At 43.3% G+C, this 14,019-nt stretch overlaps 1 protein-coding gene across 1 annotated transcript; it reads left to right on the plus strand.

The window, feature by feature from the left end:
• The first annotated feature begins 3,177 nt into the window (after positions 1 to 3,177).
• Positions 3,178 to 7,489, plus strand: LOC121543976 (suppressor APC domain-containing protein 1-like). Its single transcript, XM_041854100.2, has 4 exons — positions 3,178 to 3,279; positions 5,663 to 5,830; positions 6,103 to 6,267; positions 7,442 to 7,489. The coding sequence occupies exons 1-4, from the start codon at positions 3,178 to 3,180 to the stop codon at positions 7,487 to 7,489; spliced, it is 483 nt and encodes a 160-aa protein (XP_041710034.2).
• Positions 7,490 to 14,019: the final 6,530 nt, after the last annotated feature.

Consider the following 14,019-nt stretch of genomic DNA (forward strand, 5'->3'; position numbering starts at 1 on the left):
CAAGAGAGAACTGTTTAAGCCCTGAGGCTATGATTTAATTAGGGGTCTCTTCCGCCACGCTGATCCTCAACAAGGGGACCCCACAGGGGTGCATGCTCAGCCCCCTCCTGTGCTCCTTGTTCACCCATGACTGCGTGGCAACGCACATCTCCAACTCAATCATCAAGTTTGCTGACGACACAACAGTGGTAGGCCTGATTACAAATTTCTACAGATGCACCATTGAGAGCATCCTGACAGGCTGTATCACTGCCTATTACGGAAATTGCACCATCCATAACCGCAGGGCTCTCCAGAAGGTGGTGCGGTCAGCCCAATGCATCACCGGGGGGCACACTGCCTGCCCTCCAGGACATCTACAGCACCCGGTGTCATAGGAAGGCCAAGAAGATCATCAAGGACCTCAGCCACCCGAGCCACGGCTTGTTCACCCCGCTGCCACCTAGAAGGCGGAGACAGGACAGGTGCATCAAAGCTGGGACAGAGAGACTGAGAAACAGCTTCTATCTCCAGGCCATCAGACTGTTAAAACAGTCACCACTAGCTGGCCTCCGCCCAGTACCCTGCCCTGAACCTTAGTCACTGTTACTAGCCAGCTACCACCCGGTACTCTATCCTGCCCTATGTACATAGAGTCATTTTAATAATGTTTACATACTGTTTTACCCACTTTATATGCATATACTGTATTCTAGTCAAGGCTCATCCTATATACTATCCTATATACTGTAACTACTGGTATACACACCTTTTCTATTCATATACTGTCCATACTGTCTATACACACCATTATACGGTATATATATATATATATATATATATATATATATATATATATATATATATATATATATATATATATATGCTGTATGTTACGGACTCTGACATTGCTCGTTCTGATATTTTAGATTTTTGGATTATGTGCGTATTGTCTTGTATAGCTTGGTATTACTACACTGTTGGAGGTAGAAACACAAGCTTTTCGCTGCACCTGCGATAACATCTGCAAATCTATGTATGCTAAACTTTGATTTGATTTCTACGGTGCAGACCAGAGTTATGTTGTTTATCTTGCTGGAGTCCTACAGCACATAGCGTGACACAAAGTCAAGGGTTCTCTTTAGCCTGACATTTCTACGATTTTAGGGCATAGCCCAATGACGTGTCAGCTTAATCCTTGTTGTTTTGATCTAGACTGACTCTGGTTGATTTTAGTTTTAGCATTATGATATGTGAGTTAGATATTAAAGACCCTGTCCTCGAGATCTCCAGAACAAGTCCTCCTGAGTTGACTTAGATCCTGTCATATAGATTTAGGAATCTCCCATGATGTAGCTGCAATACCTTTGACAGTTTTTTTTATCCTGAGAAATCTTAGATTGGCATTGAACCAACTGAACCAGACTGCACTAAATTTTACTCTTATACTGCCCCCAAGTGGTTGGAAAAGGGCCCAACCTTATTTAGAACGTTAGAAAATGTGATCTGTGAACTAGCCACTACCAGCAGTGAACAGGCACTACTGTTACAACAAGTAGCTTTATCTCTATCTGCTGGATACAATGCTTCACAGCATTTTCCACCGTCATCTGATGAGCAAGTGGAAGGGAGGGGCCTATTGACTCTATGAATGGTATAGGGTGGGGCCCATTGACTCTATGTATGGTGTAGGGTGGGGCCCATTGACTCTATGTATGGTATAGGGAGGAACCTGATGCTGTCAGGCGTCAAGTCAGATTTTTTGTGCCACACCCATCTGAAAATTGGGAACACATAGTTATATTTGCTGTAGCATTCCTCCTCCTAATTAGCCTATTTACACATGCCTTTGCTGTAGTTATGGAACTGTCAATCTCTCAACTCATCATTTAAATGACATTAAGAGGAGATTTAGATTGATGTGCTTTTACAGAAGGCTACATTGTCTTGACCATTGTAAAAACGAAATGGGGCCTAACTGCTCTCTGTGCTATGGTCACATTTTGACCAGGGTTACATTTTGCCATGGGCATCTGCAGCAAAACTCCATAGTAATCATTGATTTTCTTCTCTATGGCAGAGACAGCGTGTTGTGTGCCGTGTCAATTTGCTCTGTTCAGACTGTATATGAACACTGTGTTCTACATATTTAAACCAGGCTTACCAGGCTCTCAAAAACAAATTGACACATTAAAAACATAACCAGTTATACCAGTATACTAGTATACACTCTTAGAAACAAAGTGATATCTTGAACCTAAAAGGGTTCTTTGGCTGTCCCCATAGGTTAACCGTTTTAAGAACACTTGTTGGTTCCAGGTAGAAGCCTTTTGGTTCCAAGTAGAACTGTTTTGGATTCCATGTAGAACCCTTTCCACAGAGGGTTCTACATGAAACCCAAAATGGTTCTACCTGGAACCAAAAAAGGTTATTCTATGGGGACAGCCAAAGAGCCCTTTTGTCACCCTTTTTTCTAAGAGTGTAGAATCATGTAAGCCTAAAGCTTTTTGTCAGTCTTGTTTGACAGCAGTCAATGACCTAAGCATACTGTACACATCTGTACTCTCCTTTTACGGTACTTTGCATTGTGTGATCTCTATGCTCAGGTGAAGTCACATTCCATAACATGTTGGAACAGAACGAACCCAAAACTGTTTGCCTGAAACCAGGGATAACTCCTCGTAGCATGGCTGCACCCATTCAGTCTGTACTCCTCTGTTTCAATATGGAATGTTTTTGGTGTAGTGTGTTGTATAGGGGAAGAGGCTGCTATCTCCATATCTGTCTCATCCCCCCTGCCAAAAAATACCCCAGCCTCACTTTTCCAATTCCTGTTTTCTGTTTTCTGTCGCTGCCTCTTTTTTTTCATTGCCTTGTTCAGTCCCCTCTAGTGGATCTGTCAATAAACCAGTTATGGCAATGAAGTGGAATTTTTCATTACCTTGCCCCGGGGCAATATACAGTTCACTACCCATGCCTCTTTTCCACTCCTGTTCACACCCTCTCTCTCAGATTCTCTCTCTATTTGTTCCTGTCCTATTCAGACAAGGCCTGCTGTGTTCCCTCGCTGTCTGTACTGCTGTGCAGGATTGAGCAGGACAACGTATGACAGCGTAGAACAGTCTAGGGCTGTGTAGGGCTGTGTTAGGGCTGTGTAGGGCACGAGGGCTGTTGGTCTGGCAGAGGTAGGGCTCTCCCATGGCCTACCCTCAGTGCCCGGCCCCTGGGTCCTACACCATGGTCATCATCCCTCTCCGGAGCAGCCTCTACAGCCTTGATGCCCTGCGCTTCTACCTATGGGTGAGACCTGTGTGTGGTTTAGATCTCTCTCTGTGTGTGTGTGTGTGTGTGTGTGTGTGTGTGTGTGTGTGTGTGTGTGTGTGTGTGTGTGTGTGTGTGTGTGTGTGTGTGTGTGTTGATGTGCATGTGTGTGCATGTGTGTGTTGATACTTATCAGGGCTTCAGTTTGACAGATTCATAGGTAGAATATGCTCGCGTGAGTGCACAACGTGTCTCTGCCTGACTGACTGACTGACTGACTGACTTAGTAACAGTACTGTACAGTATGTTCCGTATATTACCAAAGTCAGTTGATCAAGACAGGAAGCCGTTGTGTGCATTTCACATGGGCTTATTTTACATAGGATTATGTAGAAAACTGTAGTTGTGATTATAGATATTCACTGTCTGTTCAACATGAAATGAGAGAGGGAGTTACAATGAGGTAATCAATTCCAAACGTTGTAAACACAAGCTATTGTATTGAGTTGGTGTTGAGTGACACCAGCCATAGTAGCCCCCAGCTTCCATCTGGAGCTTCATTACACATATAAGCCCACACAGTTACATTTTGTCATTGCTTAAAACTACTTAATTCACTCCTTGTTTCATGAGGTAGTTATAGTTTCATGGATACAGATCCATGTTTTGTCTTCTACGTCAGAGCAGCATGACTCCATTGCAACAGCCACCCCGATGACACATTCCCACATGTTTAGTCCATCTCCTCACAGCTTCCTGGCAAAAGCCTAAAGATAGTATTCCAGTCACACCGTAGTAGGTTACTCATCTACACTCTATTTCCATATCCAACACAACATACTTGTAGCTATACCGAATACAAATCTCCTATATGGAAAATAAAGCTAATTGAATTTGAATGTTGCCTTGATTAACAGCATTATCCCAGAAACCCTAGACCCACTCCAATTTGCATACCGCCCCAACAGATCCACAGATTATGCAATCTCTATTGCACTCCACACTGCCCTTTCCCACCTGGACAAGAGGAACACCTACGTGAGAATGCTATTCATTGACTACAGCTCAGCATTCAACACCATAGTGCCCTCTAAGCTCATCACTAAGCTAAGGATCCTGGGACTAAACACCTCCCTCTGCAACTGGATCCTGGACTTCCTGACAGGCCGCCCCCAGGTGGTAAGGGTAGGTAACAACACATCTGCCACACTGATCCTCAACACGGGGGCCCCTCAGGGGTGCGTGCTCAGTCCCCTCCTGTACTCTCTGTTCACCCATGACTGCATGGCCAGGCACGACTCCAACACCATCATTAAGTTTGCCGACGACACAACAGTGGTAGGCCTGATCACCGACAACGATGAGACAGCCTATAGGGAGGAGGTCAGAGACCTGGCCGTGTGGTGCCAGGACAACAACCTCTCCCTCAACGTGACCAAGACAAAGGAGATGATTGTGGACTACAGGAAAAAAAAGAGGACTGAGCACGCCCCCATTCTCATCGACGGGCTGTAGTGGAACAGGTTGAGAGCTTCAAGTTCCTTGGTGTCCACATCACCAACGAACTATCATGGTCCAAACACACCAAGACAGTCGTGAAGAGGGCACGACAAAGCCTATTCCCCCTAAGGAGACTGAAAAGATTTGGCATGGGTCCTCAGATCCTCAAAAAAATTCTGCAGCTGCACCATCGAGAGCATCCTGACTGGTTGCATCACTGCCTGGTATGGCAACTGCTTGGCCTCCGACCGCAAGGCACTACAGAGGGTAGTGCGTACGGCCCAGTACATCACTGGGGCCAAGCTTCCTGCCATCCAGGACCTCTATACCAGGCGGTGTCAGAGGAAGGCCCTCAAAATTGTCAAAGACTCCAGCCACCCTAGTCATAGACTGTTCTCTCTGCTACCGCACGGCAAGCGGTACCGGAGTGCCAAGTCTAGGTCCAAAAGACTTCTCAACAGCTTCTACCCCCAAGCCATAAGACTCCTGAACAGCTAATCATGGCTGCCCGGACTATTTGCACTGCCCCCCCACCCCATCCTTTTTACGCTGCTGCTACTCTGTTAATTATTTATGCATAGTCACTTTAACTCTACCCACATGTACATATTACCTCAACTACCTCAACTAGCCGGTGCCCCCGCACATTGACTCTGCAACGGTACCCCCCTGTATATATAGCCTCCCTACTGTTATTTTATTTTACTTCTGCTCTTTTTTTTCTCAACACTTTTTTTTGTTGTTGGTTTATTTTTACTTTTTTTGTTAAAAATAAATGCACTGTTGGTTAAGGGCTGTAAGTAAGCATTTCACTGTAATGTCTGCACCTGTTGTATTCGGCGCATGTGACCAATACGATTTGATTTGATTTGATTTGATTATGATAGTAAATGATAATAAATCTCTCTTCTTGTTGTTTCAGATTAAGAGGCTGAAGGACTTAGAAAGGGAGAAGGACTCTCTGTGGGCCGGGCTGCAGGTTCTGGAGCAGGCCCGGCTCTGGTACCGACACAAACTGGAGGACAACAGAGCCAGGCAGGCTAACGTGGGCACCAGGGCTGGGGCTAGGGCAAAGGAGTGGGGAGGAGAGGTGTGGTGAGGAGAGGTGAGTTACCACAGTGAGATGGAGACTGTTTTACACATATAGATATAGATACAGAGCTTGGCAAATTGTTATCCATGTTGGCACCAAACAATAAAATGAGCAGCCTAACTAGAATTTAATATGGGAATTTGATGCCTTGGAAACTCAAGCTGAGCTTCCAAACTCTGTATATCTATGTCTATGTCTTTACAAGCAAACAAGTGTTGTTAAACCGTCCTGTTGATATTAAACATATCACTTATCATCACTCTGTACAGGGGGCGTCATCGTGCCTCCTGAGGTCTCAGATCCAGAGGGTGAATGGATCTTTGGGTAGACTGATGAGTGAGCCCAACGTAACCAGCTGTCCCTCGTCTCCAAAGAGGGACGGGGTCGAGGTATCAGACAGTGAGCTACGGTGGCAGAACACAGTACTGGTACAGGTGAGAGAGAATACCTTCAGTGTCTTTATCCTTGATCTCCAACCCTGGTCTTGGAGAGCTACAGGGTGTGCTGGCTTGTTTATTTCACAGCCTAGCACTAAAGCAACCTACTTCAGATATTTTGCTTCATGTTGGTGGGTGGGTAGAAGAGGTAATTTTTCCAATGTTTTATTTTGGCAGGAGGTGAGTGAGAAGAATCTTCAAATCTCCCTGTTGGAGCTGGAGAGAGACAGCCTTTTGCAAGAGCTGAGTGTGCATCTGTGTGTAAAAAGCTTCCTGCCATCCAGGACCTCTATACCAGGCGGTGTCAGAGGAAGGCCCTCAAAATTGTCAAAGACTCCAGCCACCCTAGTCATAGACTGTTCTCCCTGCTACCGCACGGCAAGCGGTACCGGAGTGCCAAGTCTAGGTCCAAAAGACTTCTCAACAGCTTCTACCCCCAAGCCATAAGACTCCTGAACAGCTAATCATGGCTACCCAGACTATTTGCACTGCCCCCCCACCCCATCCTTTTTACGCTGCTGCTACTCTGTTAATTATTTATGCATAGTCACTTTAACTCTATCCACATGTACATATTACTTCAACTATCTGAACTAGCCGGTGCCCCCGCACATTGACTCTTCACCGGTACCCCCCTGTATATATAGCCTCCCTACTGTTATTTTATTTTATTTCTGCTCTTTTTTTCTCAACACTTTTTTTGTTGTTGTTTTATTTTTACTTTTTTTGTTAAAAATAAATGCACTGTTGGTTAAGGGCTGTAAGTAAGCATTTCACTGTAATGTCTGCACCTGTTGTATTCGGCGCATGTGACCAATACAATTTGATTTGATTTGATTTGATTTGATTTGAAATGTAGTGGGCATCCTGACTGAATTATTTCCGATGTTTGCACACTGCTATCAAGCCCATTTCACACATGAACAGACACACGACTGAGCACTGCTTCATAACTCTTCAACAAAAGTTATTCCAATCAATGTCATGATTTCATTGTCTCTCACCACTGTAAATATGTTTGTAAAATAATCATTTAATATACTCTATGTACAAAGACTATGAGTGTGTTATTGTCTCATTGTCTCATTGTTTTATTCAGTTCTGTTGAATGGTTTTCTGAAAAACCAGACTGATATGTAGGATAATCTCTGTCTATCTCTCATTACCTCAGGCTCAACCTCACCTTCCAAACTGTCATGTCAATGCCAAGTGGTCTTAGCCTAAATATGTATGTCTGTTTATTGTACCACTTGTGAAACACAGAGCAACACCAAACATCCCCAGAAGGGGGCAGTATACCCTCAGCTATGGTGAAAGTTGAAGGTGAATTCAGCATGCAAATGCTGCAGTTCAAAATCTACAATCAGAACATAAGCAGAGAGACAAACTATAATATTTAGATGATTGTCCAGTTATATGATTTTGTTTAAAGAGATTGAAAAGGCCATCTGTGTCTCCAAGAACACTGCAATCTGGTACACCAACTCCTTGTGCAGAATATTTATCTCTGGGCAGTAACCAGTACCCAGCCAGCACCCTGTACCCTCCTCTCTGTCACCGTTCATCAGTGTTCACATTTCCGCCCCAGGCCTGTGAGGTTTCTGTCGATACACGTTACCGCTCCTCCACTGGTGGTCCCGCACTGATGTTACCTCAGCTGATAAGACTTATCTAACCTCCCTATCACTGACACATAGCTGACTCACACACACGCACACGCACACACACACACACACACCTCACGAGGATAAACACACTTAGGCAGCCATGCCCTGCTGTCCATCTATTTGCACAAACACTATCAGACTAAATATCATTCCCCTATTTCATTCAGTATGGTGTGGCTGTATGCTGGCTTTTATGGGCTATCATGAACAGGAGCTTTGGGAATGTTGCTTTGGGATACTAGTGCAGTCTACTATATGGCAGCAGGCCTATTTATCTAACGTTCTAGTACTTCCTTGTTATGTTTTCTTCCTACTCCTGTTTTCATTGTTCTTGCCATCTTCTGGAGATGTGGACCAATAATCTTGTTGTGGGTGATCTTCATCAGATAGAGAGAATGGCGGTGTCATTGTCCCCCAGAGAGTGTTTATCCTGTGCCGATACTGGCCTAGTGTCAATGCTCACTTGTTTGGCCCAGAGAAGTGATGTTGCTGTTGTTTGTCTGTGTTTGGAATGATACATATCCCACCAAAGATTTATAGTAATCCCACACTGAGAGCGAGAGAGGCAGGGGACTGGGATGGAGATAACCATGTACTACACATTTACCAAGGTACATATAATGTCCTATCATTGGCCAACACTTTCAGATTATGACGACTGCCTGAAACTCCCATTTGAAAAGCAGCTATTGGACTGAGAGAGGAGGCTTACTCAGTCAGCTTGGACAAGGAAAGTTGAATGCTACTGAATTGTCACACCAGCACATCAAATGCAGTATGGTACACAAAGGTGTACATTTCTTTGGCCAAACAATAATGATAAAATCTATTTTGCATTGGATTGCATTCATAATTACAACCACATCCAAACCCTTTGTAACTACAAGAAAAATATAAATTGCACAGCACTAGGCAACCAAGGAATGTGTTTGACTGTGATTAAAATCTCAGTGAGAAAAAGAAAACATCCATTACGGAACATGCTTTCATATAAGTAGCTTCTGTTCCCTCCTCTACAAACTGCCACTGAACCATCAAGACCAGGGTACCAGCACTTGGCTAATTATTGGGTCTAATTCACACTGCAGAGCCAAACAACCTTTTATTGAGGATGTCATGCTTCAATCATTCTGCCTTGCCAGCATGGTTCATTGACTTTCAACTCTGCTAGTCTCCCATTCAACCTATCCTGTACCCAACCTGTTGTGATTTTTTTTCTTCTTCTGTGGTTTTGCTAGAGATGTATTGATTTGTATCTATGGTTTTCCTATTAAGGAGAATTAGGATATACGTGCACCCACTTCCCTGCAGGTCTGTAGTGGTGTGAAATGTAAACAAATGAATAGTTGGATGGCTTCCTCTCGGGTGCTTAGGGTTTTTAATGCATTCCACAGACTATTAGGATGGAGAACTTCCTGCACACCCTCAGATGGTTACTAGCTTTGAAGTACTCAGGAAGTCTAATAGACTTCACTGGGGGTCTAAATTAATCTATAACATCTCCATGATGTTTTTATCTCCAATATGTATTACAGCAAAACAGTAGTGTTGTGTTTGCATCAACAAAGTCCTGTGTATTTTATTTTCTTGGCTGCCTGGCAATATCAGATTATGAATGTGTTAGTTTGTGACAACTGGATAATGGTGTCCATTTTATTATCAAAATAATGTTCTGAAAGAGCTGCAAAATCTGGACCCCTACAAATCATCTGGGCTAGACAATCCGGACCCTTTCTTTCTAAAATTAGCCGCCGAAATTGTTGCAACCCCTATTACATTTACATTTTAGTCATTTAGCAGACGCTCTTATCCAGAGCGACTTACAGGAGCGTTGGATGTGCCCCTGCCTTGCTCAAGGGCACATCGACAGATATTTCACCTAGTCGGCTCAGGGATTAGAACCTGCGACCTTTCGGTTACTGGCACAACGCTCTTAACCACTAAGCTACCTGCCGCCCCATTACTAGCTTGTTCAACCTCTCTTTCATAACGTCTGAGATCCCCAGAGATTGGAAAGCTGCCACGGTCATCCCCCTCTTCAAAGGGGGTGACACTCTAGATTCAAACTGTTACAGACCTATATCCATCCTGCACTGCCTTTCGAAAGTTTTTGAAAGCCAAGTTAACAAACAGATCACCGACCGTTTCGAATCCCACCGTACCTTCTCCGCTATGCAATCCGGTTTCCGAGCTGGTCATGGGTGCACCTCAGCCACCCTCAAGGTCCTAAACGATATTATAACCACGATCAATAACAGACAGTACTGTGCAGCCGTCTTCATCGACCTGGCCAAGGCTTTTGACTCTGTCAACCACCGCATTCTTATTGGCAGACTAAATAGCCTTGGTTTCTCAAATGACTGCCTCGCCTGGTTCACCAACTACTTCTCAGATAGAGTTCAATATGTCAAATCGGAGGGCCTGTTGTCTGGACCTATGGCCGTCTCTATGGGGGTGCCACAGGGTTCAATTCTTGGGCCGACTCTTTTCTCTGTGTATATCAATGATGTCGCTCTTGCTGTTGGTGATTCTCAGATCCACCTCTACGCAGACGACACCATTTTGTATACATCTGGCCCTTCATTGGACACTGTGTTAACAAACCTCCAAATGAGCTTCAATGCCATACAACACTCCTTCCGTGGCCTCCAACTGCTCTTAAACACAAGTAAAACTAAATGCATGCTCTTCAATCGAACGCTTCTGGCACCCGCCCACCCGCCTAGAATCACTACTCTCGACGGGTCTGACCTAGAGTATGTGGACAACTCCAAATACCAAGGTGTCTGGTTAGACTGTAAACTCTCCTTCCAGGCTCACATTAAGCATCTCCAATCCAAAGTTAAATCTAGAATCGGCTTCCTATTTCGCAACAAAGCCTCCTTCACTCATGCTGCCAAACATGCCCTCATAAAACTGACTATCCTACCGATCCTTGACTTCGGCGATGTCATTTACAAAATAGCCTCCAACACTCTACTCAGCAAATTGGATGTAGTCTATCACAGTGCCATCCGTTTTGTCACCAAAGCCCCATATACTACCCACCACTGTGACCTGTACGCTCTTGTTGCCTGGTCCTCACTACATATTCGTCGCCAAACCCACTGGCTCCAGGCCATCTATAAATCACTGCTAGGCAAATCCCTGCCTTATCTTAGCTCATTGGTCACCATAGCAACACCCACCCGTAGTATGCGCTCCAGCAGGTATATCTCACTGGTCATCCCCAAAGCCAACACCTCCTTTGGCCGCCATTCCTTCCAGTTCTCTGCTGCCAATGACTGGAACGAACTGCAAAAATCTCTGAAGCTGGAGACTCTTATCTCCCTCACTAACTTTAAGCATTAGTTGTCAGAACACCTTACCGATCACTGCACCTGTACACAGCCCATCTGAAATTAGCCCACACAACTACCTCATCCCCATATTGTTATTTATTTTGCTAATTTGCACCCCAGTATCTCTATTTGCACATCATCTCTTGCACATCTATCATTCCAGTGTTAATACTAATTGTAATTATTTTGCACTATGGCCTATTTATTGCCTTACCTCCATAACTTGCCACATTTGCACACACTGTATATATATTTTCTGTTGTATTTTTGACTTTATGTTTGTTTTACCCCATATGTAACTGTGTTGTTGTTTTTATCGCACTGCTTTGCTTTATCTTGGCCAGGTCGCAGTTATAAATGAGAACTTGTTCTCAACTGGCTTACCTGGTTAAATAAAGGTGAAATAAATACAATTTAGATAAAATGCTGAAAGGATGGATGACTCAAATCAACTTGCTTTCAGTTCATCATATCAGTGTCAAATAACTGAGGATTAAACATTATTAATTCTCTCTAAAAAAAAGTTTGGGGATTTTTTTCCAATCATTTTACTGGCACACTGAGTCACTGACACAATTGAAAATGTCAAAAGGAATATAGATCTACACAATTATATCTGTAGTGGCCTGTTTTCAAGAGTGATGAGATGACACTGTATATGTACAATGCAGTGCAAACCACTTACTGTACCTATGCAAAAGATATTTGGGTTAAGGTAATTCTAAGCCTCACACTGGTTTACAAAGGCAAACCAAGATACCCTCATGCCTGGGGCTGGCCTGGGGTGCACTATCTCCATGAGTGAAACATTGTGCAACTTTTAACCTGATTTATTTTATTTACCTTTTATTTAACCAGGGAAAAACACATTGAGACCTAGGTCTCATTTGCAAATGTGCCCTGGGAACAATACAGATAAGAAAATTATACACAATTTAAAACACAACATTTAATAAATAGCAAATATTATATACACATAAACAATTTAAAAAAAAAACACATTTATCAATGTAAAAATCCCTAGCCTTTCTCCTAAACTGACCCTGAGACAACAACACATCCAAATGAAACATTACTTGGAGATTATTCCACATGATATGGGCCTGGTTGGAAAAGGCAGATTTAGCCAACTCTGTGGATACACGTGGAGTCTCCAGCATTAACCAACACTGATCTAGTGTTGTAATCCGAGTTTCTATATTTCAACAATGATGTTAAGTAAATTGGTAGTTTATTGAGCAAGGCTTTATAAACAAACACAGAATAATGAAGTGACCTACGTGTTTTTAGCGAAGTCCAACCAACTTTATGATAAAGGATGCAGTGGTGAGTGTCAAAACTGTCAGATGTTATAAAACGAAGTGCGCTATGATATATTGTACAGTTCGTTTTACACAATTCTAGAAACTCAACTCTCCACTGTCGCTGTTCTTTGATTCGCCGTCGCTGTTGCATTCTGTCATCTTTGGCACGGGCACACGGCTGCGCATCTATCCAGCTGACATTTCAACTATCCCACCACCACTGGACAAGTTGACATCTAACAGACTCTGTAAGTGTTTTATGTAGTATATTGCAGCACGCAGTGTCTCCACTTTGCTGAGTCTTTTGTCCTCGAACTCTTGGGGAAGATGCTCCTGGAGACGTGCGTAACCCTCGTTTACGCAGCGCACCCGCTGCCGTTCCCTTTCGTTCCTTTTTCGAATGAACGCTGGTTCGAATGAATAGTCATATACACCGATGTGGCTGTGGAATGGGAAATATGAGAGACTCCCTGCGAATCTCTGACCGTACACAGGATCCAGGTAGGTTGTTGTGTCCAGGGGAAAGGGCAGTCCAAACGTGTCCTTGTAATGCGCTATCTGGTGATCCATTGAGAGGCCGAGCCCTATGGGTCGGACATATGGCCTGCGCTCAAATAATCCCTTCTTGTGGTCCGACATCTCTCTGCAAATAAAAACATCATTTAGGGTTGAATTATGCTTATGATATAGGCTATTCATTATAACACACAACTCTTTGATTAGCCTATAATCATAGAAACTATTAAACACATCCCACCGATGGTTTTATTGGAAATTATAGGCTATTTCTAACTTTCATGCATCTTAATTTTCCCAACACCTAAAAGCCTTCGAAATTACAGTGTAAAATACATGGCACAGACTAAAACATTTCCATTAATTCCACAATTTAATTCATGACCTGAGCTTACCTCCTCACAGAGTCTTCATAATCATCTCTCATCATGCGTTATCTCCTTTCCCCGTTTATGTTTGTCTATGGAAGTATGCAGGTGAAATTGTAACCTGTTAGAAAACAAGTTGTCACATCCCCATTCCCTCTGTCTGTGACAATCTCTAGTTTTTGTTGGTTATCGTGCCAGGTGGGTGTGATCCTAAACTGGGCGGAGAGAAAGAGATATGCAACCCTTTCTCTCAAGACAACACTACAGTATGCTATGTATAGGAGTAGACATGTATTACTGGAAAATACAGTTGAGGGGATATACAGTTGAAGTCAGAAGTTTACATACACCTTAGCCAAAAACATTTAAACTCAGTTTTTCATAATTCCTGACATTTAATCCTAGTAAAAATTCCCTGTCTTAGGTCAGTTAGGATCACCACTTTATTTTAAGAATGTGAAATGTTAGAATAATAGTAGAGAGAATGATTTATTTCAGATTTTATTTATTTCATCACATTCCCAGTGGGTCAGAAGTTTACATACACTCAATT

This window comes from Coregonus clupeaformis, unplaced genomic scaffold (genome assembly GCF_020615455.1).
Source record: "Coregonus clupeaformis isolate EN_2021a unplaced genomic scaffold, ASM2061545v1 scaf0234, whole genome shotgun sequence".
NCBI classification, from domain to species: Eukaryota; Metazoa; Chordata; class Actinopteri; order Salmoniformes; family Salmonidae; genus Coregonus; species Coregonus clupeaformis.